Consider the following 26,295-nt stretch of genomic DNA (forward strand, 5'->3'; position numbering starts at 1 on the left):
TGCAAGTACTCATGCCAGTCTGGTTCAAGTGCCGGGGAATCGGAACTTAGTACCTGGGAAACGTCACCCAAAAGTTCCGATTCCCTGGTCTTTTTAGTTATGCAAGTTACAGGGAAACGGAACCCACTTGTCGCAGGATTTAGCGGGTGTCGATTCCCCGGTACCCTATTCGACAAAAGCTACGATTCCCCGGAACCCAAGATTTTTCTTCCATTTTTCATAAATTGGATAAAAATCTGAAGAAAATTTGAATTATGTCAAATTAACCTCCCACAAATGAAGAACATTGGATAAAAAAATTACAATTTTTTATAGTTGCAAAGGTCCCTAAAATCACAAATATCTGACAAATTTGAGGAGCGGCAAGCTCAAAAAGGTCCGGGGAATCGTCACCCCACAATTATTTTAAAGGAAAAATAATTGTACAATAATAATAACGTAATAATTGTAACAATAACTGTAAAATAATTGTATTGTTCCCTAAAAATAATTGTGGGGTGACGATTCCCCGGACCTTTTTGAGCTTGCCGCTCCTCAAATTTGTCAGATATTTGTGATTTTAGGAACCTTTGCAACTATAAAAAATTCTAATTTTTTTATCCAGTGTTCTTCATTTGTGGGAGGTTAATTTGAGATAATTCAAATTTTCTTCAGATTTTTATCCAATTTATGAAAAATGGAAGAAAAATCTTGGGTTCCGGGGAATCGTAACTTTTGTCGAATAGGGTACCGGGGAATCGACACCCGCTAAATCCTGCGACAAGTGGGTTCCGTTTCCCTGTAACTTGCATAACTAAAAAGACCAGGGAATCGGAACTTTTGGGTGACGTTTCCCAGGTACTAAGTTCCGATTCCCCGGCACTTGAACCAGACTGCATGCTCGCAAAATATCATGCGCCAGATGGGCAAATTTATAAATCTATTATAAGATAATAATTTTGTTGTAATTTTACGATACACCATATATGTTCTTACATAATAGAAATCTATAATTTTACGTTTTTTTTGTTTTGGTAAAATTTTTATGAATGAGTAAATATGAGTTCAATTTAGAAACAAATCTGTGCATGCTACTTTTTGCAGAATGAGAATTGAAAGTGTAAAAAATATCGGTTATTATTGAGACAAATTTTCAGACCCTCCATAACTCACTCATTCGTGAAATCATGATTAAAATCGGTACCAATTCCTGGATGCGATTTACGGAGGGAGACAAAGGAACCCACACACATTTGTAAATGTACGAAAAACGAGCAACGCCTACGCCCACTCGTCTCGAAGATTCCACATCTCACTTACTTATCGGTTCGGAAGAGCTTTGCTTTGTGTACGTGAGGGAGTCAAGTCGATTTCGTGATGCAACCTTGTAAAAGTTTCAAAGCAAGTTACCCACTCATTTGCTTAGCAGAAGACACAAATAAGGTCATCCTTCTTCGGCTCTGCAAAATCACCAGGAAGTAGAGTCGCGAACTTCAGTCTGTGTGCACAACTTCTCGTGGAAACAGTACATGGTGATTTTTCCATCTTTTAATTCTTATTAAATCAGGTATGCACTATTTCGCTTATCAATTTTTGATCTCACAAAGATTTCCAAATTTATACGTGTGCTTAGTGACACAAAAATACAAGCATAGATAAATACATAAATACATGTGTGTAGGATAAGCATAATTAAGTCACGCAAGGGCAAAGTCTGTCTAAATTGAGAAAACATTGGGATAAGTACATCCTAAGCAATTCAATATCAGAAACATATCATCCAAATTAACCTGATATTTAGCTAAGGATGATACAGTAAAGGAATGCGCAAATTAAGCCGTTGAAATCTGCTCAATTTAGTAAACTAAACAAACCGTTCTTACATACTTTCAAGGTGCATGCATATTTTGGCAATATTTGTTTTTACAAAAAAAAATATTTGGCAAAAAAAGTTAAACTCGTGTTTACTTATTAATTAAGGCGGTGGACCCAGAAATGCTCTAGTTTCAAACGGGATCATACATATTTATGTTTTTTGCTGTATTTTTAACCTTACCATATTTTTTTGCACAACTTTAGTTTCCCAGTGCGATTAATTTTTATTTTCTGTCATTTATTTTCTTAATGAATATAATTATTAATCGATTAATTCGTAAAGTTTATATGATATACGTACGAAATGTGTTACTGGGTTATTGGCTTGGCAATGACTATGGAGTAGAGCATTTTAAAATAGTGTATGACACACTAGTTTAATTTTATCTGCAGGTTTCTTGGCTCAGATCCCAATTTTCTCATGCTCTCTTCTTCCTAAATTTTACGATATTTCAATATTATTGTATCTTCTCTTTTTAGCTAAAAATCTCATTTTTACATGTCTCCAAGGAATGCCTAAAATTGCAATTAGAGCCTGAAAAGTGTTGAATTTGCAGTTTATTTATGTTTTACATGCTTCACGTCAACATTCATCATATTCATGGGCTAATTTTATTTTTGTAGTAAACTCGTCAAACCAACCGCATTCCTAGCAGCTATGCCTTTCACGCCAATTGACAATCCAAAATGCCCAAAATGTGGCAAATCCGTGTATGCGGCCGAAGAACGACTTGCCGGTGGAAAGAAATTCCATAAGAACTGTTTCAAATGCGGTAATGTAAAATACTCAACGCAATTTTTCATGGTTTGGTTATTACCTTAGTATATGAAATAATCTCTGATTTTATGCCGCAGAGGTTTGTTCCAAGGCGCTTGATAGTACCCTTGTAAATGAGGTATTATGTCGTTCGTATTACAATATTCTTACATTTATCATGTAATGATATTGTCATAATGTTAATTCCCATTTATTCTGTATTTAGAGGGAAGACAAACTGTACTGCAAGAAGTGCTATGCAGGCAACTTCGGACCAAAGGGGTACAAATTACATACTTTTGATGCTTTATTTCCTACGTTCATCTATGTAGGAATTAAATTTGTAATTAAATGTCCTTTGTTATGGCAGATACGGGACCGGACAATCATCCATAATGTCAGAACCAACTGCAGAAAAGGAATAAATTAAGTCGTCAAAATGCAATGGATAACATTAAGTTGTTGCTTTTTATCGTTTAATCGTTTAAGCTAACCTATATAAATAATAAGCATGCATAATCTTCGGATTAAATTATCCAAAAAAAAAATTATGTTTATGAAATAGCAATATTAAATTGTTTCTCTAACTTGCATGCAAAATTTATTGATAAAAATGATTCTAAAATTTTAATTTTGAACATAATTAGATAGTTCTTCAAATTGAGATAAATATTGGTTGTTCTAGTTAGAGTAAGTGGATTGTAAACTGCCAAATAGTTTCTTTTTCGGTTGGAACGATTAAATGAGCTTAAATATCACGATTGATGGCTGAAACGTTTTATTGTGTACTTGAATCTTTGCTTTCTAGCTTTGTTGGCATACCAGAAAAGTTTCAAAATTTAAGTACATGCATACCAACTAAATACAAACATACATACGTACATCTGCATTACATTGTGTACCCATTCATACACAGGCAACAGGCCGAATTGCACATAATTTCGTGACATGTTGGAATCTTTTCGCAATTTAAGCACCTAAAATTGGCAAGCATTTTAATTGGCTGACATGGCGTTAACGAATGCTTTTATGTTGCAGGCAATTATTGAGAATGTTACCGATATAACGTGAGTGCTATTCTCGAAAGAAAACGGATACATATTTCATTAATGAAATTGAATCCACCAGTACCAGTCAATATAGCATCAAACAAAAATGAATGCTTTGCCTAGAAATATCGATACGAGTAAATGTTCATACTCACGTTTTAAGGGTGACATGCTAAATATATATTTCCTAATTAACGAAAAGGGGTAAAGATTTTATATACTATTAATCAATACGTACTTATCAATAATTAGAGATATTATAGCATTAGTTCAATGCTTCATAGTTTGCGTCACCGGACGTAAAACTATAGTTAAACTATGTAGTTCAATGGATTCGATGATTTGGGGAAAGAAAGTCACATGAATAAAAATATTCAGTACAATATTGGTACAGTACCAGTGAGTTTTATTTATTTAGCATGAGCAGATTTCGTAATTAAAAGACGAATGTGAGAATTATGATTTGAATGCAAGTGTTATTGTTACATTTATGAGGATCTAGCATCGTCAAGTATTTTTTCATTTTCATTTATAACAGCAACAATTTCAACCGAGATTTCAGATGATTTCTCGGGATGTTTAACAATCCAGTCGTTGATTAATGCTGTAAATTCATCCATGTACGTTTTTGGATCGTCACTCATGTTATCAAAGTTGATATCCTTCATTACTTCTAATGCTGTCAAAATGTTGAGATTGAAGAAGAAACCAAATTGGCTTTTCTCACTATAGTCCTTGACAAAATCCTGGGAAATAAGCAGAAATTAATTAATTCAGCAGAGGAGGAAAACATAGGTACATAAATCATGATATATGAAGATACATACCTCAAAACTGATTGGGCAGTTTTCATCAAACATGGTCAAAGTCTTTACAAAATTTGTAAAGTAGTGTTGAAGTAACTCGGTCAAATTTTGTCGTCGGACAGCATTCTTAACACTGGTGTACAAAAAATAACCAAGATCCACATTCGGAGAGGCAAGCCTTGTAATCTGCGGACGTACATAATTTGACAAAACCACCTAATTTATACATCTTAACATTTAGAGTTCATGTTATTCGGATTAACTAAGCATACTTGAAGGTCGACAAAAACGTGATCAGTTATTTTCTCAGTTTCCGGATCCAGTTTAAACATCATATTATTATTCTGACAGTCGCCATGATTCACGACATGCAACTTTTCCTCTGGTCTGTACCTTAACAGCTCGGTCATAAGAAGGTACGTTTTACCCAAATATCCGGCCAATATTTCCATGGCTTTTGAATCTCCAGGGACGGGATGACCCTATGAATTTTTTCGAATATTCCAATTAACGGAAACTGACTAACTTAACTCTGTGTCAAATAAACCATAATATGTACATGTATATATACCTTCAAAAAGTGTATGCATGTTGTTACAACATGATCAAACATTGTTTCGATCATAGGATTCTTCTCATTAATGAAACTTTCACAGCATACCAAATGCCAGTCAGATAGAAATTTCTCGCTTCCGTTACACTCGATTTTGATAAACGCGTGTGTGATAGCATGAAATTTTGCCAAGTTTTCCAACACAATTCTGTATATATAAATGGACAAGCTTGGATAATAATTATTGCCCAATGAAGGTTAAATAAGGTATAATGACTTTGAAAATGAGTAAATAAAGTATGAAAGTCTCACTTTGACGTGTTTAGATCCTGTCTAGCTTCTCTATCCAACATGATAAAAGTATCATCCAATACCAGATTTTCAAAAACAATCATTTCATCATCGCCATACAACACTTCTGGGAAAAAATTTAACAGGTTTTCACATCTGAAACCAGTGATGATTTTTTATTTAAATTTTCTGAATCACTTTTTCTAATATTTCTTTGACTTGCCCCTTATAATTCGAACAGAATTTTTTAAGTTTGGGTAGAAATTCGACAAAGAAGGTGGATTCCTTGTCCATGAATTGCATATCCTTTAGAAATTCAGCATGACCTGAGTTGGTGACCGATTTTTTGACAAAGAGATTCTTTGGCTTTAGAGATGAGTCTTGGAACTCCACCAAAATGTAAACCGCATTTGATGAAAAATGTTGCCCCTTGAGTGCAGCAGGTTCGGTCAGGGTGATGGTTTCCACTTGGTCAGGGATTCCATTAGATTTTAGAATATCCACAAATTTTTGCCGAAGTGGGCCATCCAATATTTCTCGATGTGAGGAAGGTGCCATTTTATGCAGCTACGTATTTAGAGGATTTAGTACGAGTGTGTTAAGTTCAGTTTGAGATAGAAATTGCAACTAAGGTCCAATTAAAAAGTGAATCATGATTTCCTTTGGTGAATTTAGTTTGCATAAATATAAACTGACCTTGTCGTGCATAAAACTAGTTTTTATGGCCGAGTAAAGTGATACATACATATGTGTGATTGGGGTCTGGAAGAACTGGAGAACCGGTCTCGTATTTGCAAAAATGATCAACTGATTTTAACTGAGATTCTTAGAGCGTGTGCCATTTTCCTTCAATTGATGGTAAATTGTACATGATGTTCCATTAGTTGCGTGTTTATGTTGCATATGCACATATTCATACGCAACTTTTTGCTGGTGGGTATTCATATATCGTATTCGTAAATCGTGTTTTGTATTTAAGTTGGTGAGCTCGAGAGTTAGGTTGCAAATCATATAATATTTGGAGCACTCATTTATAAATAAATAAATAAATATGCATGAAGACAAATATGTATGTAGGTAATAACTCAAACAAATTCTCTTTAATGGTAATGCTCCTGATTGATAGATCAATTTCATTGTAATAGGTTTAAAAGTTTTTAATTAAGACTCAGACTTACTCAAGGACCCTAAAGTGATACCGATTTTTTTGAGTAGTAATAATTAAATGTTAAAGCACACCAAGTGTGATTGAAACAATTAAATACAGCTCGAAGGTCATCAAGATAACTTGAAACTTTCAGTCATGCAAGTATGCCAAATTAAAAATAACATGAAAAATTACTGATGAGTGACGAATATGTTGAACAGAGACACATTCTTTACCATTTTTCCAATTAGTAAATTTGAAGCAGTACTGCATAGATATTTATTTTAAATTAGCAATTTATTTATCAGACCAACTGCTTGTTATGTACCACGAGAATTTTTAAATCCGCTATCTCTCGCTAAGATATGTACATACATATCTTAACCCTAAGCATTAATCCAAGTGCATTCTTATTTAGTATTTATATCTCGTAGCATAAATCCCTTTGATCCGCTCTTGAAAATATTCGCTTGCTGATTCATTTCCAGGTGGAGGATAAGTATGACTCCAAACATACCCTTGTTTCTTATCGACCAACATGTTCACTCTGGTATCTCCATCAGGGGCCACGAACCAGGCAAGACTTTGACGCACTTCTTTAGCACGTTCCTTAATCAAACGAACTCTGTGTGCCTATAATTTAAAGACATTGATTTACATACTAATTACAGATAAAGCGTATAAACATGACTAATAAGGCGCTGTTCGTAAACTTCGTAACGCTGGCCAGTATGGGCAGGATAGGGAAAAATCCCTATCTTCCCATAGTTAGGCAGCGTTACGAAGTTTATGAACAGCGCCTAATAATAGTCGCAAGAAGTCTACCGTTGCATGAAATCGACCACCAGACCACATCTCCAACATCAAACCGGAATTTAGCAGTATTGAGCCAGCAATAGGTGGCACCGAGACCCAGATATTATCACCACATTTATCAGTAATTTTCGCTTCCAACCCACCAACGTTATCTTGAAGAAGAAAAGTCAGTGTTCCCCAGTCACTATGTTCGGTCAGACGCAATGCATCATCAGGAAGTGATGCAATCTCCTCGTCGTCCAACGCGAGATAACTATTACTTCGGATATCGATCCAGGGGTGGATATCAGGATTGAGAAGTCCATCCAAAGATTTGTGATGCTTTAATAAAAACTCTGGATCGTCCAATTTCAAGTAAAGTCCGAGTGCGAGCATGACTTTCTTTGAGAAGGAGCTCATAGCGTGGTGAAAGTTAAGGACTGATTGTCGAAGGTGTGGAGTTTCTGAAGGGTAATTTGCGCCACAAATTTCTCTCCCCACAAAACTAAACGATTCTTTGAAATCTCGTGATGCCTTGTTGGATTCGTTTGCACTGAAAATGAGAAAAATAATTTTGTTAAGTATTGTGAGGAATTAATTTTGTTATGCATACGTTCGGCACTCACATTTCTTCCGAAGTGGGAGGAGTATAACCATGAAAGTTTTTAGCAGGATCGACTTTCTTGTATTTTATCTTAATGTCGGAGTCCAGTTCAAAAAACTGTTTGGATTGTTGAAATACCTCTTCAAACTGTATTTTGAAGACAAAGTTTTAAAAAAATTATGTATCGATAAGCTAGTGAGAATCGCTTATAAAATTACTGTTGTTGAGGACACGCCATGGTTTATAAAGTAAACGAATCCACTTGAGCTGAGCCCATCTCCCAAGTCCTGTGCGAATTTTTGGAAATTTTCTTGATTTCCGAGATCTGTAGTATATTGTCCATCAATTTGGGAACAATCTATGATGACAAATTGAGAAGGGGAAGGCATGGCTATTTTTATTGCAAACTAGATAATTATGTGGAAAAACTAAATTCAGCTTTATTAATTATTTTAATGTCCCCACATACGATTCAAGGAATGTTATTAGAAAGTTTTCAAAATTAGTTATCTGCGTTTTTACTGGATAATAGCTAAATAGTCAAAATATATTTAGGGTATAATGAATTGGTGGGCGTTTACTATACAAGTGCTATTTAATATGAGATAGATTCTCTTGTCATACATAACTGTGTATATGTACATCATAAATGAGTCAAAGTGAGAAGCAGATGATGTAAATAAAGAACGTCCGGGAATGAATGGGAATGCACGCTCTAGCGAGTATATTGACAAATCAATAAACCCGCGAACTATAATAATTTAAATTTCTGAAAGCCCACTTCATTAGGGTCAATTTGGTATATCACTCTTAAATTTCAAAAATGGATAAGGGTAGAAGAAGCTTGTTTGAAAGGGAGCTGTTAGCAAAACGAGTGATGGAGTTCTACAACACGACAGCCAACCGAGACTCCAAGGTGACCTGGAACTTTTTTAAGCAGGAAGGAATTCCAAGTTCAAATGTGTATTCCTACATAAAAAAGTTCAAGGATTCCGAAAATGTGCAATTCAAGAAGCCAGCTGGTCGTCCGGCGAAGCTAGCGACCACTCGAGTGAAAAATAGAATTGAAAAAAATTTCAAAACCAAGCCATCAACGTCAGTAGCTGTAGCTGCCAGGAAAGTCAAAATTTCCAAAAGCTACCTGGGGGAAATTAAGGTCCATAAATTAGGAATCAAAGCAAGGACCAAAAAACCTGCACCAAATTACAAGCCCGTACAAGAAAGTCGGATCAAGGATTGCTGTCAAAAATTGTTGAAGAAAATGCGTGGAAAAGTAGTGATCCTGGATGACGAAACGTATGTTCCGGTTGACCCTTCAAATCTTCCAGGGCGTCATTTTTTTCATAGCTCGGATCCCTCTGAAGTGGCTTATGAAGAAAAAGTACGAAAAAAAGACAAATTTCCAAAGAAATATTGCATTTGGCAATGCATCTCCAGTCACGGACATGTATCAGACCCGGTAGTTCTCGAAGGGAATATCAATCAAGATATTTATCTGAAAAATTGCGTCAAGGCTGGATTGGAAGCATTTATTAATAGGTTTCACAAAAATGATAAAGTTTTGTTTTGGCCTGACCTCGCCACTTGTCACTATGCAAAGAAAGTGACCGAGTACCTCAGAAAGAAAAATATTGATTTCGTACCAAAAGATATCAACCCACCTAATGTACCCCAACTCCGCCCAATCGAAAAATTCTGGGCACGTTCTAAGTCAGTATACTCCCGGCTTCAAGATGTGCCTGACACCTTTCGAAAATTCAAAGGACGATGGAAGAAAATCACCTCGGAAGTGGCAAAAACTTCGGGAAAAAATTTAATGAAAAATCTTCGCAAGAAAATCGAACTAGTCGCCAACGGGGGTGTGGCGGCCTTAGCTATTAATTAAATTATGTAGGTACGTATTTGGTATTATACATATGCAAAAAGTTTAAAATTCCGATAACTCATTGTGATTTTATGACCACATTTTCAGACCATTCCCATTCATTCCCGGACGTTCTTTAATTTGATGACAATTTGTATCATGTTATTATGCATTTATGTACATAATGTACACAAATATGTGTTAAATACTTAGGATTAAAATTACGAATAGACTGTAAATACATATCCAGTAATATCCACCACAATTTGACTCGTGCGCATACATGGTGATCTTATGGAAATATACAAGCTCAAGAACTTTACCAAAAATTCAATTTATGTATTTATGCACGTGGCGTGCAGTCAATGGTAAACTTACATAGTTAATATACTTGTGTATTTATTTGTACCTGGATCAAATGTATAGTACGCTTTTTTGCTTAAACATTTTCCAATATGACATTCCTGTTTCTTCTAATTCTATAAATACTATTAATATTTGTATAATACTTTGCCTGCTTTCAGGAATATTTAATGGGAATATATATTTGTAATTCTGCATTACTTCAGATCAAATCATAGAATTATTATAAATATAGCATTTGCTATAATAAATTGGCATTCTAAAAGATAAATAATTATGGATGTGCTAGATAATTAAGTAAGTTTACTAAACATATTAATACTTGCATGTAACTCAGTTCTCAACGGCTGTTCCACCCAAAAATACTGGAAGCTGGTTTGGTGATATGAAAGTCAAAAGAAACTTGTGCCATTCACTTTTATTATTGCCAAAAATATGAACGCGGAATCTTCGTGGTTGCCGAAGGTTCAACAAGTCAGCAACAGCTTCAAAGACTGGAGGTGCTAAAATTCATAAATGTACACGGGTTACAGTAAACAAATTTCAAATTTGGCTTGGTATGTAAATTTACCATTCACAACAATGATAGAATGTGCCAGATATGGGTAGTGGTCAAAACTTCGAATGAAATTGATGTACAGCGGAATACCTGCAAAATGTGTCATGTTAAAATTGAATGAACTCGTATGACTTATGTAACATGGCCAATATCTGCACATATGTACAATTCTGTCTTACAGTTTAAACACCCGTGTTGCACTAGGTTGTACCCGCTGAGGTCAACAATGACCTGGATTTGTGTCACATTTTCTCCCTTGTACTGTTTTTCACGAATCTTTTTATATTGTTTTTCGATAACGTAATAGAGAAATCGTGTTGCCATGTCACGTAAACCGGAAACAACGCCACGACGCACATCCCATTGACCAGCGTCCGCAGCGATAACTGATAAAAATAGGACAAAAATTAAGTTGTGACAGTTTGTGAGAATTTGAAATTAAATTTTGAATAGCCGGGTTTTACTTGGTCGTCCCATTTTGTCTTCACCGTCGATAAAAATTGGAAGGTGCTCCATTTGTACGGCAAAGTCTTCCGTTAAAATTGTGTCCATTTTGTTCTCTTTTCTCCATTTTATATTCTGTGGGGTTAAATTGGTGGATACATTTATCATGTAAGGATTTCTAACAAAAGTATTGATTTTCATACCATTCTGTAATTATTGTATGCTTTGGCCGTGTCGAGATGTGCCGCTGTTGATAAGAGATCAAACATTATATGAGTTTTATTACATATTGCGACGACACGTGCAACTCACCTCTTAGCCATTTTATCAAGTAAATTTCTTGCATCATGTAAGGCTCTGTTATATTCAAGAATTTATCGTCCTTTAAAGCTTGTTGAAACTATAAAGTACATTTTTCAAAGGACATTTTAGTAACTTATAGTATGGACTTTTATAATAATAAGATTACCTTTCCCAATGCGTTCTTTTCGTCAAGTGTTAACAATAATTCATCCTCCACAATTTTATCTTGCTGACAATAAGTTGACATAAAGTTTAGAGATAAAAACGCCACTAAAAATATTAGCTGCATTTTGAAATTTTGTAAAAAAGAATTTGTACAGCCGAGATCAAGTAGTATCACTGATACAAGTTGGTAATCCGTTAAGGAATAGTGAATGCTGCTGATGTGATGATGTCAAGTGAACAAGACGAATAAGACAAGTGAGACTATAACTGATTCAAGATTTTATTACGACAGGTTTGCTATGTGGTAACTCATCAAGGGCAGAAATATTGTAAATGCATATTTGCACTTAGATTGGTAAATACATATGAATGATATTAATTCCCATCCTCGTCTAATACACTAATTTTACTGTAGTAGCGGCCAGTGGCCAGTTTTATCCACATTCTCTTATTTTGTTGTAAATTGTTGACTAATATGGATCAAGAACGCCCTGTAAAAAGAAATTACTAGTTAATAAATAGGTAATAAAGGGATATTTCCTTTGTCTAAGAGGCGGTTATGGTTTGCAAGAAATGTGTCAATGTGATATGCATCAGGTATGTATGTTGTTTCAAACAAATAAGATAGTTTAGTAAACTTTGTCGACTACTTTTTGGTAAATATATTGTTGTAAAATAGGCGTAGTCATACAGGTAGTGGGGATGCATGAATAATTATAATCAGCATAATTATGTGGACGTAGCGGAAATTGTAAATATGATTTATTATTATTAATGTTCAATTTAAAATGTATTTGTTTCCTACAGTATCAATTTGTCATAGGAAGGAACATAGTTATTCAAACTGAACTTTTTGTCATAAAATGTTTAAAATACAATGTTATGTAGCTTATATGTATGTAGAGTTTACAAATGGAATCAAATTTTGGCAGTTTTGGCTTTCAAATGGTAACTTACTGAACCACTTGAACCAGGTACCAATCAACCACTGCTGATAAACAGAATTGATCTGCATCAACATGCCATATTTGTGCGGAATTCCAGGTCAATGGCATAGTTTATATAGTAAAGTCCTAATCGGATGGAATTTAACACATAAAAATGTACTAAATAAAAAGATTTGTTAAATAACATTTTTCAGACGATTTTCTCATTTTTCCAGATAAATTTTTGTTCGGAAAATCATGCAAAATTCTCTTCCTGCCCCAAGCTCTACCCGACTTTTATTCACGTGGCTTCCAGATTTTCCTCTGTCTGTCTGCTGCCTCATGTCTTCTCAATTCTCATTCACACTTTACTTGCACTTTTTTAAATACCATCTTTTTATTTAAAGTTACTATTTAAATTATTTTACTAACCGACAATAGTAAGGTCTAGAACGTCTAGAACTGATACGAGAGTGGGTGACTTGATCAAGAAAATGTCAGTGATTGGAATAGACTTTGGAAATGAGTCATGTTTCGTCGCCGTCGCGAGGGCTGGTGGAATCGAAACTGTAGACAATGATTACAGTTTGAGAGCTACGGCGTAAGTTTTTAAGGCATATTCGACATACTGACGTAATCAAGGATTTTAAATTAATTATTCTAATTATCCAGGTCGACGGTGGCGTTCGGCGAGAAGAATCGTATCCTCGGAGTGGCGGCGAAAAATCAACTTGTGACGAACATCAAGAATACGATTTGGAGTTTTAAACGTTTCCTAGGACGTCGTTTCGATGATCCTTACGTGCAAGAGGAAATCAAACGGATGCCTTTTAAGGTCGTGGCACATCCACAGAGTGGCGGGGTTGCAGTGCAGGTTAGGTATTTGGGCGAGGAACGTGTTTTCTCCATGGAACAGATTGCTGCTATGCTGTTCACCAAGCTGAAAGAGACGACAGAGGCAGGCTTGAAGACCAGGATTAGCGACTGTGTCTTTTCGGTGAGACCTTCAGCACGACAACCTTTATACTTTAGACAATAAATGCAAATTAATTAATTAAATTTAAAACTAATCATTATTAAGGTTCCATCCTTCTTCACGGATGTGGAACGCCGAGCATTGGTCGCTGCTGCGCAAATGGCAGGATTTAACGTGCTTCGATTGCTGAATGAGACGGTGGCGACGTCCCTAACGTACGGTATTTACAAGCAGGACCTCCCAGAGGAGGCCGACAAGCCAAGAAATGTCGTCTTCGTGGATTGTGGCCACTCCTCCTTACAAGTCTGGACTTGTGCCTTTAACAAGGGAAAATTGAATGTAAATCCTTTTTACCCTTATCCTTATGGATGGAGGATTAATTGCTCAAGTGCTAATTATTTCTTTCTTGCAGATCTTGGCCTCGACCGCGGATCCATTTTTGGGTGGTCGTGACTTTGATAAGGTTCTCGCTGACCATTTTTGCGCTGAGTTTCGCGTCAAGTATAAGATTGACCCCGAAACCAACCATCGCGCCTACGTCCGCCTTCTCACGGAAATTGAAAAGATCAAGAAGCAAATGTCAGCCAATGCGACAAAGCTCCCGTTGAACATTGAGTGCTTGATGGACGACAAGGACGTGACGAGCAACATGTGCCGGGCCGACTTTGAAGCAATGAGCAGTAATTTGCTGCAGAGGGTGGAGAAAACGATGGTGGATTGTCTCCGGTCTTCGAGTGAGTAGAAAACAGTTACTTTTAAAACAGTGTAATTTATGTAAGCTTTGTCTTTAAGCTGACTAATTTTAGTTATCAAGCTTAATGAACTTTAGTTAAATTTCTAAAAGGTCGAATTAAAAAAAAATTGTTATTCAACTGTGAAACCTTCCAGATCTCCAGCCGAGTGACATCTACGCTGTGGAAATTGTGGGTGGATCGTCTCGCATTCCGTCGATCAAGGCTCTGATTGAAAAAACGTTTGACAAGGCGCCCTCTACGACGTTGAATCAGGACGAGGTTGTTGCACGAGGTTGCGCCCTACAATGCGCCATCCTTTCGCCTGTATACAAAATTCGAGACTTTAAGATCTCGGACGTTCAAATGTACCCGATAAAAATTGTGTGGGACGAGAGTTTGCAGGAGGACGGGTGAGCTTTTTTTAAAATTATAATTTAGTAAATATAGACATGGTTTCATTTTTGAATTAACTCGCAGAATGGTGGAAGTGTTCCCACTGTACCACCCCGTGCCCTTCTCACGCCTCTTGACTTTCTATAAGAAGAATGGTTTTAAGTTTACGGCCACGTACTCGGGTGATGTGCCCTACCCTCAGAAGGAAATCGGTAATTACTTTACAGACCACAATTAATTATTCAGGAAAATGTTTATTTGTGAGTAATTTCTCAGCCGAATATTGCATCAAGCATATCGAATCACCTGATGGGGACCCTGTCAAGCTAAAAGTCAAGGCCAGGATCAGTTTGGATGGGATTTTCAGTATCAAAGCAATCACGGCTTATTTGAAGAGTGCCGATGTAAGTGTTTCTTAACATGGCAATTTTTTTCTTAGGTGAGGCTATGGTTACAGAAAAAAAATACCGAAGTAAGCATTCCATGACGGTCTGAAAAGTGACCACTGGCCATAACTTTTTCATTTCTCAACCGATTTTGATCAGATAAAAACCCAGAGTCATTTATGATGGTGCTTTATCATAATCGCTTTGTCTCGGTCCAGATTTCTTACGGCTTGTTTAGTTATCCAGGAAAAACCGTCGCTAGGGTCACTTTTTGGCTTATTATAAAAATGTGGATGGGGTGATCATCGCCATTTCATTAAAATAATGTGATAAATTCACTTACCTTTCATTTAAAATTGGGATGAACAAAATCGGTTGAGAAATGAAAAAGTTTTCCCCTTGGCATAAAATTGGTGTTGCATAAGGTAGGAAGTAATAGCTTAAGGGGGTTGGTCTCATGGCAATACTCACTCAATAACACTTTGGATTAATTGGAAAAATATCAAAATAAAAATTATTATTATGGTTGCACTCTTTAAAACGAGATATTTGATCACTACTTGCTAAAGTACATATATGATTCTACCGGCATGGTAATAATGAGCATTGCCGTACTATTGCAGTAATGAAAATTTACCACACATAAACAAACTACTAATAATCCGGTAGGAAGTTATTACCGAATCAATACCAGTATATATGTATGTCTCCACCAGATTTTTTACAGTGTGGTTGATTGATTTCGTTACTAACTTATTACCCTAAGATTATCAATTAAAAGCTTAGAATAAACTAAACCTTAAAAAGGATTGCTTAGGTGAGACTGCGATTAAAAGGATGGAATAATCCCCTCCCTCCTCCCACACTGGGGAGAAGGTATTGGTAAGGTGAGCATCACCGCCCTGGGAATGATTCTATGACGGAGAAATATTTTTTGATGCACATGTATATATATTACAGAATTTGTCAGAATTAAATTAAACTCGAATACTTTACGTATCTTTATTGGAAGTGTAAGTCGGGGCTTATGTATTTCATTACACATCCCAGAATCAATTAATCAGCGTTTAACTCTTGGGGTGTGATGTGATGTGCAAAATTGGGATACACCAGCCTTCTAACAATTTTTGCACAATTAAGGAATCATTCCCAGGGCGGTGATGCTCACCTTACCAATACCTTCTCCCCAGTGTGGGAGGAGGGAGGGGATTATTTCATCCTTTTAATCGCAGTCTCACCTAAGCAATCCTTTTTAAGGTTTAGTTTATATTAAATGCAATTAACGCCAAGTTTGTATAAAGTTGGGGAGAAGGTTACAAAACTAGCTTCCCAATGGTTACGAAAACGTCTTTATTAAATGGGATTTTGATGTCATTATTAAATGATATTGATGATTTAATATGTAGGAAATGATGGAGACGGAGACCTCCCAAGATGCTGGGACCAATGGGGAAACGATACAAGAACAATCATTCGTAGCAACGCCGTCAGAAGGAGCAGCCACGAAGCAACAGGATACCGAAATGGAGGCTGAAACACCATTGAGCCAGGTTCGTGGTCATTAATAAATAAATTCTAATTTTGCAATTATTGCCATTTTATAAAAAATATATCTTTAGGAGGACACAGAGGTGCCCGTGGAGAACAAAACGTCTTACGAAATTGTCGAACTTCCTTTCCAACAAAACTCTTACGGCTATGCGCCATATGACATTCAACTTATGACTGAAACCGAGGTGAGTGTGTCAAATGGTTCGTCGATAGTAATTAGCTGTCCTTACTAAATTATACTTGCTCCTAGGGTAAAATGATGGCTGAAGATAGGAGGGAGAAAGAGAGAATCGATGCCAAGAACGGTCTCGAAGAGTACGTTTACCTCCTGAGAGACAAGCTGGATACCGATTTGACTCAATTTGTTGAGGAGCGCGATAAGTCTAAACTGTCCGAGGAGCTCAGTTTTCTGGAAAATTGGCTCTACGAAGATGGCAGTGATGAAAAGCGACAAGTTTACCAAGATCGCTTGGAAAAGTTGAAGGTTTGCATTTCAAAAGCTAATCATCTATATTATAAGCTGGAAATGTTTGTCTGCAACGGAAGTGAAAGTAATTTTCCGAAACGGAAGTGAAAGTGGAGAAAGTTAAGTTTCGAATGGCCCGAAACAGACATTTCCAGCTAATTACATATGTAAATGCCAATAATTCCATAAAAAATTAATTCTGTGGAATTATAAACAATCCCACTCAATTTTCATGATAATCAAATAAGCTCTTGCCCGCCGGGAGACGGGCTTAAACGCTAGTCCTTTTTTATAAAGTAGAGAAACCATAACATTTATATTTTGATTGCTCCCAGAAAACTACGGACCCCATCTTCGAACGTCACCGCGACCACCATGAGCGTCCTTCTGCGATCCGTGAGCTCGAAGGCTCGATACAACAAGCCAGGAAAGTTGTTGACAAGAAGTTTGCCAACGAAGCCGGCTATGAACACTTGGAAGCTTCTGACGTAGACAAATTAAAAAATGCCATTCAAGAGAGTCAACAGTGGCTCGACCACGCGCGAGACATTCTCCTTAGCGTCAAACCGAATATGACTTCGCCCATCAACGCGATGGAAATAATTCTTCAGCGGAAATCCTTCGAGAGCGTTGTCCATCCAGTGATGAACAAGCCCAAGGCGGAACACAGAGCTCCTCCCCCTATGGAGAACAATGCCGCTGATACCAATGACGAGAGTTTGGGTGCGGGTGAGGATGTAACTGCAGGAAAAAATACTCCCACCAGTGAAGATCAACAACCTAAAGAAATGGATCTTGATTAATCAACCTTAATGTTATTATTACAGCTTGCTTAGCTTGAACTAGGATTTATTAATAAAGTCAAATTGTTTGATTATATTCCACTAAATATTTGGAATATTTTATAGTAAACCCTGCATTAATTAGCGTCAATTCTTATTTTGCACTAAATTTTCGAAATCAATATTTTCTAAGCATTACTTGTGATATACATAGGATTGATGGCGCATATCGCTATGGTTCCCATAAATTCCAACCTCGTATGTAATTGCTTGCTACTCATGAGTCATTTTTAGTCCCCATGAAAAATTTCAGCTGACTATTTACATACAACAACAAATCGGTGAGTCTGAGGCTAGGGCCCGTCTGGTTGAATTTTGTTCACTTCATATTTTTCATTGGAAGCCATTATAGGTCTCTGTGCCAAATTTGAGCTTAATACAATTTCTAAAAATCGCCGGTCTGACCTGGTTACAAAGCCACGCCTGAGAATGTATCACAATAACCCTGAAGTCGAATGAGAAATGATGAAATTGTGACATGGCAAAAGCTTGCAATACAAAGTGAAGGTCTTGCTAGTCATGCCGCACACAATTTTGATAAGTCCTGCATGTTCTTGTATTATGTGATAGCTTATCTTTAGTTGGTATTAACAATTAAACTGTAAGCAAGTACAAGAAGAGTCATTCATAAATACTTCTTTTTATTCCCATCCCATTTATCTCTAAACAAGACTGCTCCTTCACAAATTGTTAAGCATTTCTAATTTTGATTATGATGGTGGCAATACACCCAAAACTCCTCCTTGGCACACCTGAAAGAAAAGTTGCTCACATAAATTTGAATATTTAAAATAAAATGCGTAATTCACTAACGTTCAACTTGTGGATCGAATCGGAAGCACGGATGCTCTGAGTGTGGAGTCTGGTAACGATGCACGCAGCGTACTAAAATCGATCGGTTAAATATAAATAGGTCATTTAACACCCAAGATTAAGTAAACTCAAGAAATTGCATGGTTAAAAAAATGGTCAGTTTGCGTACCTTTCGTAATTTATCGTTTCCAGCGGCACAAACAACACCAATATTTCTCACATTGTTCAATTGCACTCCGTAAATAGAGTTTTGACATGCGGTATATTGATTTGCACCCTGGACGTTGAAAAATATTTGTTAAGCAAATGTTAAAAAAAGTATTAAATTCTCCGAAATTGTGCTTACGGGAACGATGCCCTCGTTGTAGCAAGCGTAAAATTGCTGGGCAATGGCTTCATGATGTCCATTAGGCGAGCAAAGTTTTGCATTAATGGCACGAGTCCATTTGATGTCTTGTTGGATGTAATTAGGATACGCTTGACTTTGAGCTATTGTTGTTTCAAAAATGTAAAAGGCGAAAATGGCAAAAAAGGTGAAAAATTTGGCCATTATTAATTCTGCTGCTGTGAGGGTGGGAACAACTAATTGTAAGAATTTTTTAAGTGAATAATACAGATGAAGCGAAAATCTCGCAGGTTTATATAGGAAGGTTTCCAAGAAATTTGTTTGTAATAATACTGGACTTGTCACACAACAGTGACCAAAAGTCAAATAATCAAAACATCTCGAACTTTGGACCTTTAATACTTACTCATGGAGTAGGTAACAACGAAATCTAATACAAGTTCATGGTCAAGTACACAAAACCTGCAAACAGTATTAATCTGCCTGGACTTTGAATGGTCGTAGAAAACTTTGAACACAACGAAAAATTAAAGTAGCATCTAGTGTAATAATTGCTTAAGTTAAGATCAGCAGTTGTTCAGACAAACCTGAAGAGGCCAATTTGTATAATTATGCAGATGGTTCTATTTATTGAATGACTGGTGAATTTTTCCGGACCTTGCTCATGTGAGTATTCGGCCTGCCGTCTTGGCTTAGAGGCTTGACCATCAGTGTCATGACTCAAAAAGCCGAGAGTTCGATTCCTCTTGAGTTGTATTATGCAGCAAAAATGTGGAACGAACTGGTATGGAAATACAAATTACTGTTCGGTGCCGGCAGATAATCTGCATAGGATTGTCTGGCCAAATCCTAAGATAGTTTGAATATCTCCTTATTTACATCCTATCCTGTTTCACCGTCCACCCCAATTTTCAATTTCAATAATTACCCCCTTTCCTCTACAGTACCTATCCTAGTAAACCAGACATGCCAGCCCTAACTATACCTTTCCTTGTAGTTGTTGATGTCAGTATTTATCCCTGTCTTGGTATTGGAAACGATGTGGCTCACATATCATATACCGCAGACGTTAAAGATTGAACAGAACAGAACAGAGTAATTAGAAGTTGTTTCTTGTATTAGAAAATTGCTCTTGTATATCGTATTCTGCACGATAGGTACATCGTACATGGAACTAATTCTGCTTATGTTAAGTATTCCACTAATATTTAATAGAATTGAATTTTCCTCTATTTAAAATAAATATTCTGCAATTGGTGAATCATAAACTCCAGGAGGAGTAATATACTTAGCTACTAGCATTTAGCCTGGGCCTAGTATGTACATATGTACATATATATATTTTTGCAAGATATTGTGTGATTTAGATATGCAACCTATTTCTTCAACTGCATGAACGTTTCGTCATAATATATTGCGAGTTCAAAAATTCAACGTGATAGATACTTTTAATAAGCATATGTTGTATACATATCGGTGACAACGCAAAAACTTGGCATTCTTTCTGAAAAATAGACAAACTCTGAATTCGGTGGTATGAACTGCACTTTTATGCATTTGCAGTATTTGATTTTGAGAAACCTAAACAGAACAATTCTTCATTTGAGTTTTATTAATTTAATAATTGTATTAAATATTACTGCATATGAAAAAATGGCGTTGCATAAATACTTTTCATTCATCAGTCGGTTACTTTTTATTTCATAGTGAACCACGATTAGTGAATTTCTTAAGGTTATACGAGTTTGAGATGTGCTATACATATATTTACAAAAAAAAAAAAACCTTTATTACAACCACTGGACCCCACGAATGGGCCATTACCCAGGGAGGGAGAAGAGTACCTGAGCTTGGCAGTGGGGAAAAACGAGAAAAACCCACTGCAGGCACTAGGACTTGAACCCAGCACCTCCATTCAGCCCACTCAGGTGGACGGTAAGCAGGACGGCATTTCTGCCACTCCGCCTCGTCACCCTTCTCGTACAAATACATACAAATATAAATATGTACGTACAATTTACTTGTCCTTAGAACCAAAACTTAAACTATTTAAGTACGTACCTATTTAGGACAGAAAATTTTCAGGTGGCACCACTAATCAAGATCCATTATGTATACATATTTACATACGTAACATGTACATATACTATCTCCATTGTCAAGTACTCATATTTAGAACTTTCGTAACATATTTGTCACAATACGATCTTATCAGTTTCTGATTTTTTATAACTTGCCCAAGCTTAACTGGGTGAACAATACTTTGATTCTCATCGAAATATCTTAAAATGTCACCTCTTCTATCCTGCACATACACTCCAGTTAAATTAACAATCTTTTCCGATGATGACAACCCACTAACTAACAATGGAACTGCAATCTCTAAAAAGACGTCAGATTGTCTCATTATTGTTGCAACTTGATAAAAAACTTCCTGTTTTGAACTCGGGAATCTAAAAATGTCCGACATTCCTTTCACTGCGTGCGTAAAATCGTATCCAAAATTTTCTCTGTCTTTCCGAAACTTGATAACCTCTTCATTGTCTGAGGAATAAATGCGCTCTAAAGCTTTGATTGTGGCATTCTTCCCAAATTTTCCTCTCCACCATCCCCACTTTTGCAGGGTGGGAGTGGCATTTGTAGGCAGGTTGGTATTCAGGTGAGTAAAATAGTTGAAAGTCCACATTTCTTCCTTGTCAAATTTTGAAGTTTTCCAAAAATTTAGCAACACATCGTCACTCAATATAATATAGTCTTCTACTTGATAATAACTCATTTCAATTGCTTTGATAGCGCATTCATAAGCAAATCTCCCCTCCAGAACTGAAGCATGAATTAAAGTGAATTTCGTGACGTTAGCATTTATGAAATCTTCCGAAGACGTGAGATTCTGTATTATGTTGGGATCTGGTACTTCTCCGCAGTACATAATGTTTGGAAAATGGGGTCTGTACAGGATATCCAGGAGCCAGATATTACTGTAAATCGGGTGGTTAAATGTGACGACAAGAAGAGTGGTGGGGAATACTACGAGTTTACTATTGCTATTCGTACCACTTTGACTGCTTGAATCTGAGAGTGTACTAAAGTTGCAAAAATTCCTCAGATGATATCTCGGATTTGCTTTTTTATTCTCCGTTCGTCCTTGATTTTCCGTTCGTCCTTGTTTTTCCTCCAAACCTGCGAATATTGCTACTGTTTCCGTATTTTGATAATCGAAACACGGTGATACTTTATATTCTTCAAGAATTCCAGGTTCCTGATACCCGATAAATTTTAAATCTTCAATCCACGCAGAGACCAGGTTGACCTCATCCCGTGACCAGAACCCATTATCCGCCATGAGTAGACTTAATTGGATCATGCAACCATACAGGTTGTCATGAAGACACTTCCACTCGGTCAAAAGTTGTACTAAATTTCCCGATTCTTTATACAGTTGATCCTCCTCGACGAAATCTTTAAGGTAATTGTGAGCATTTCGTATTTGGAGAGTGTGCGCCGAGTAGAATCCCAACGATCCTCCAACCTTCCAGAGAAGTGGCTGTGCCCAATACCCCCTCCAAATATCGGTGACACGAAATGCGACCGTGGTTGGAAGGAACAAGGCCCAAAAGGCATCATACAAGAAAACGGTATTTTGCGAGTTGAATGGAGCCATTAACTTTGCTGGATAAATTACTGGGGGTGCGGCCTCGTCAAAGAAAACGTTTAACGGTTGGTACATTTTTTTTCGGGTCAATCTGAATATTGCGTCGACATCTGGATCCCCATTAACAAGTCCTTGCTGTATGAGTGGCGTGGGGAGCGTGGGGCATAAGCGGTACGTGTTGTTGTAAGGTCGTCCAATTTCTTCCAATGGGTATCCTCTCGGCCAAATGGTGCCTTGACCAAAATGAGCATACGGGTTCTTAACTAATGATGAAGAATCTTTGTCTGGGGTCATTATTAAGCCACGGATCGTATTATTTTTCGTTTTAAAGGGAAAGTTTAATGCAAACTGGGCAACATCGTCGGGAGCATTGTCGTCATCTGTGTCGTAGATAACTTGCGCCCCGTGCTGAATTGCGTACAAGTATCCAATGACTTTCCGAGTGTATGAATTCCATGGAAGGAGATTGACCGTGCTGTATCCTAGCGTGGATTGAAGGAATATGGAGAGAAAAATAGCATTAGGATGGGACCAGTTGGACGGCGTTTTCTTGTCGGCAACAACCAGAAGTTGCCATCCTGGAATGGAAGCGAGCTTTTCAATTTGTTCAGTTGGATATGAAATTGACGTGACGACAATCCATTTTGTCTTCGTGATTGTGGCTGGTGGCAGACTATTTACGAGGAAGAAAATACTGATAAAATTAATATTACATGCTTTATTAATAAGTAATGATTAAACAACCAACCTAAGCGTCGGTTGATCAGATTCAGATAAATGCGACGAAACTCTGGAAAAATTAAAATTGTCCTCGATAAAATTCTCATCACCGGTGTAGATGATATGGATGAATCCGACAGCGGATAAAATTAGGATAGTGCATGCACCTTTTCTAAACCAAGTATCCATTATAATAGTTGTAATTTCTCACTCAAATGGTTTACATGACCATAATCAAGAATCGGCAATGTTATGTTTTATATACTTAAATATAATACACTCCAAAGAATTGGAGTAATTGGAATTGAAATGACATAATATACAATTTATTGCAGACCAGACCGACGTTGCGGATAATATAGAATGCATACAAAGTAAGTTAATGAGTACATTCGTACAGTATAAATATGTAATCGATGATACGGGTTATTTTTGCATTGGAGATAGCATCATTTAATCTTGGATTGATTGGGAATTTGTGCATGCATCAGGGAACAAAAATGTGTATATCGAAGACCATGGACGGCAAAGTGCAATTTAAGCACTTAATGGGTATCAAGAAGATATTGCATGATAACCTGGGTTGTAGAATAAGATAAATGAAGTATCATTCGATGATTTTTTCGTGATTTGAATGTAACAATTTGACTCAACCCAGTAGTCAATAGGAAGAGGCAACGAAGGAGCTTGGCTGTAAAACCTTGGGTAACATTTTTATAACTAAGTGACTGAAATTGATAATTATTTTAAAAAACAGCGATAAATGCAATTGGAAGAGATACAAATACAGTTATCTGTATATTTGATATTATTGATGAAAAAGATATACAACCAACAACGGCTGAAAGGAAATCACTTATCCCAAAATAAATGCAGTTATTATCTATTCTCCGAAGAATAATAACTCTTTATGGACTTTCGAGTTGTCTGTCCGTCCTCCATGTATATACGATATGTTTGGAACATTTTGATAACACGATTAAAAATAAAGACAAAAGTTAAAATTCTGATTGGAAAGTTGAGATGAGATGAACTAATGTTTTTTATTCATGTAGCCATTGCACTTGTTAAATTGCCATTATGGACATACAATCGGATTTCATTGCTTGTTTTCCACTCCATCGCAAGTTGTTTCACCACTTGGCTATATTGTTTTACATGATTAATTTATTCAAGCGATGATAAATGCATTGATTTAGAAAAATCCTATCAATGGCCAAATGGAATACATACATATTTATGTATGCATTATAAACAAATAAGTACGTAGTTTCCATGTTCGGTTGGTGTTTATCAGTTATTGCTAGTTTTTGTCGTTTATGTAACTGAATAATTCCATTGATTTGGCCTTCATGCATGACTAGGCTAAGTACGTGTCAACGTGTCAGCCTGCAAATTAAAAGTTAATTGAGTATATTGTCCATTTGATATTCAACAACATAATAATAATTATATACATAAATTGATACATAATATTGTTACCAAAGTCAGGCAAAATGGAATCCTGGGGCATAATGGATATTTGAAGATATATACATAAGGCATGGAAATATCAATAAATAATCAAGTTGTTATAGATCATTCAGATTTAGTTCCAATTTAGTATTATAAACTCGTTACTTCGGAGATTTTACTAATTGTAGGTTAACTTAAATTCGTTAATCATTGTTTGCAGTGCATAATGCACAAATACTTGCTAACAATAAGAAGGCAAGTAAATATTTTGCATTTTTTTTACTAAAGTTCTAGCAGTGATCACAAACATAATCAAATTGAATCTACGATAATGTCGCTATGCTAAATTACATAATAACTTGCATGAGGAAATATATTAAGAGTATCTGTATATACCGCGTATATGTACCTCCATATTTAGCTGTTACATACATACATCATAAGGATTATAGCAAAAATCCTAGCTATTTAATCCGTCCAGTCAGCTTCAACTACATTTCCATATAAAAACTAATACCAAGGTGAAGCTATGTAATTCATCATTATGTAACTACATAACTTTACCGCAGACACACCTTTGGTTCACATTTACTTAGACCAGTGTTTCGCTGTGGTTTTAATCGCCGTCCAAAATAGCCGTCAAAAAATGGTTCTAAACACTTTTAGACACCATATTTTGGACATGCTAAGTGTCCAAAAGTATTCAAAATCGGAAAATGAGACAAGGTCTTACATTTTCGATAATTTATTTACAGATAAATATGCAATCTCCTCTTCTTTTCGAGCATTTTTATATTTTATACGGTACGGTTAAGACAATTTCTGATTTCCCATAAGAATATTTACAAGATAAAAGTATTTTCAAATTTATTGGTATTACCAACTATAAATATTTCCCAAATTTAAAAGAGATTACATATGTGTAAATATATTTCAAAAAAAGTAATCAATAAAGAAGTTGTAGTAAATTTCTCCATTTTTAATTTGAATAATTTTGGATGTCCAAAATTATTTTGGACAATTTTGGACAATTTTGGCCAGTCCAAAAAGAGTTTGGACCTCCAAAATAAGTCAAGTAAAGTATTCTTTTAAACATTCAAGTGTCAATACATAGATATCAATTCATTACAAATTGATTTACAAACCATGACACCATTAATACGATTAAAACGAAATCGATTAAAACGAAACACTGACTTAGACATTACTACCGACACGATATTCATGTTATCCAATCCAAACCTACTACAAAATTTGGTGGTATTTCTACTATTTTAACTGGAGAACAATTAAAATATCATGACCATGTTAAACTTACATAATTCAATTCAAGACACACCTAATAAAGGAGGTGGATGCACGCGATATTTTTTTGTAGGAATGAAGTAGATTTATATGTACATAGATATCATTTTCATGAACAGGGATAATGTATTGCAGTGCATGCAGGAAAATTATTACTTAAACATATGCATATGTAA

The 26,295-nt window shown here is 36.1% G+C and overlaps 7 protein-coding genes and 1 long non-coding RNA gene across 8 annotated transcripts; 2 read left to right on the plus strand and 6 right to left on the minus strand.

Moving 5' to 3' along the window:
* Positions 1 to 1,387: 1,387 nt before the first annotated feature.
* On the plus strand, positions 1,388 to 3,389 carry LOC110843995 (muscle LIM protein 1). Its single transcript, XM_022090076.2, has 5 exons — positions 1,388 to 1,546; positions 2,479 to 2,627; positions 2,710 to 2,750; positions 2,838 to 2,893; positions 2,982 to 3,389. The coding sequence occupies exons 2-5, from the start codon at positions 2,513 to 2,515 to the stop codon at positions 3,034 to 3,036; spliced, it is 267 nt and encodes an 88-aa protein (XP_021945768.1). The 5' UTR covers positions 1,388 to 1,546; positions 2,479 to 2,512; the 3' UTR covers positions 3,037 to 3,389.
* Positions 3,390 to 4,049: 660 nt separating this feature from the next.
* LOC110843241 lies at positions 4,050 to 4,816 on the minus strand. The gene is made up of 3 exons (XM_035847926.1): positions 4,739 to 4,816; positions 4,488 to 4,652; positions 4,050 to 4,406 (listed from the first exon to the last, which is right to left on the minus strand). Exons 1-3 carry the CDS (start codon positions 4,799 to 4,801, stop codon positions 4,149 to 4,151), a joined length of 486 nt encoding a protein of 161 aa, XP_035703819.1. The 5' UTR covers positions 4,802 to 4,816; the 3' UTR covers positions 4,050 to 4,148.
* Positions 4,817 to 6,708: 1,892 nt separating this feature from the next.
* Positions 6,709 to 8,552, minus strand: LOC110844134 (UPF0676 protein C1494.01). Its single transcript, XM_022090266.2, has 4 exons — positions 8,075 to 8,552; positions 7,879 to 8,003; positions 7,283 to 7,805; positions 6,709 to 7,090 (listed from the first exon to the last, which is right to left on the minus strand). Exons 1-4 carry the CDS (start codon positions 8,243 to 8,245, stop codon positions 6,872 to 6,874), a joined length of 1,038 nt encoding a protein of 345 aa, XP_021945958.1. The 5' UTR covers positions 8,246 to 8,552; the 3' UTR covers positions 6,709 to 6,871.
* A 1,542-nt stretch (positions 8,553 to 10,094) lies between these two features.
* LOC110844531 (phosphatidylinositol/phosphatidylcholine transfer protein SFH2) lies at positions 10,095 to 11,818 on the minus strand. Its single transcript, XM_022090752.2, has 7 exons — positions 11,556 to 11,818; positions 11,399 to 11,486; positions 11,290 to 11,333; positions 11,107 to 11,221; positions 10,822 to 11,028; positions 10,655 to 10,732; positions 10,095 to 10,586 (listed from the first exon to the last, which is right to left on the minus strand). The coding sequence occupies exons 1-7, from the start codon at positions 11,676 to 11,678 to the stop codon at positions 10,417 to 10,419; spliced, it is 825 nt and encodes a 274-aa protein (XP_021946444.1). The 5' UTR covers positions 11,679 to 11,818; the 3' UTR covers positions 10,095 to 10,416.
* A 514-nt stretch (positions 11,819 to 12,332) lies between these two features.
* Positions 12,333 to 17,898, plus strand: LOC110843061 (heat shock 70 kDa protein 4L). The gene is made up of 11 exons (XM_022088976.2): positions 12,333 to 13,081; positions 13,153 to 13,477; positions 13,562 to 13,795; positions 13,869 to 14,190; positions 14,345 to 14,600; positions 14,668 to 14,795; positions 14,860 to 14,987; positions 16,376 to 16,519; positions 16,589 to 16,705; positions 16,771 to 17,004; positions 17,322 to 17,898. Exons 1-11 carry the CDS (start codon positions 12,975 to 12,977, stop codon positions 17,787 to 17,789), a joined length of 2,463 nt encoding a protein of 820 aa, XP_021944668.1. The 5' UTR covers positions 12,333 to 12,974; the 3' UTR covers positions 17,790 to 17,898.
* Positions 17,899 to 18,449: 551 nt separating this feature from the next.
* On the minus strand, positions 18,450 to 20,129 carry LOC110844963. The gene is made up of 4 exons (XM_022091304.2): positions 18,988 to 20,129; positions 18,811 to 18,918; positions 18,642 to 18,713; positions 18,450 to 18,580 (listed from the first exon to the last, which is right to left on the minus strand). Exons 1-4 carry the CDS (start codon positions 19,189 to 19,191, stop codon positions 18,539 to 18,541), a joined length of 426 nt encoding a protein of 141 aa, XP_021946996.1. The 5' UTR covers positions 19,192 to 20,129; the 3' UTR covers positions 18,450 to 18,538.
* A 632-nt stretch (positions 20,130 to 20,761) lies between these two features.
* On the minus strand, positions 20,762 to 24,060 carry LOC110843242 (probable glycosyltransferase STELLO2). Its single transcript, XM_022089204.2, has 2 exons — positions 23,388 to 24,060; positions 20,762 to 23,312 (listed from the first exon to the last, which is right to left on the minus strand). Exons 1-2 carry the CDS (start codon positions 23,546 to 23,548, stop codon positions 21,146 to 21,148), a joined length of 2,328 nt encoding a protein of 775 aa, XP_021944896.1. The 5' UTR covers positions 23,549 to 24,060; the 3' UTR covers positions 20,762 to 21,145.
* Positions 24,061 to 24,377: 317 nt separating this feature from the next.
* On the minus strand, positions 24,378 to 24,951 carry LOC118434590. The gene is made up of 2 exons (XR_004834118.1): positions 24,842 to 24,951; positions 24,378 to 24,748 (listed from the first exon to the last, which is right to left on the minus strand). It is a non-coding gene; the product is annotated as an uncharacterized LOC118434590 (long non-coding RNA).
* Positions 24,952 to 26,295: the final 1,344 nt, after the last annotated feature.

Source organism: Folsomia candida, unplaced genomic scaffold, assembly GCF_002217175.1.
Source record: "Folsomia candida strain VU population unplaced genomic scaffold, ASM221717v1 Fcan01_Sc002, whole genome shotgun sequence".
In the NCBI taxonomy this organism is placed as follows: domain Eukaryota; kingdom Metazoa; phylum Arthropoda; class Collembola; order Entomobryomorpha; family Isotomidae; genus Folsomia; species Folsomia candida.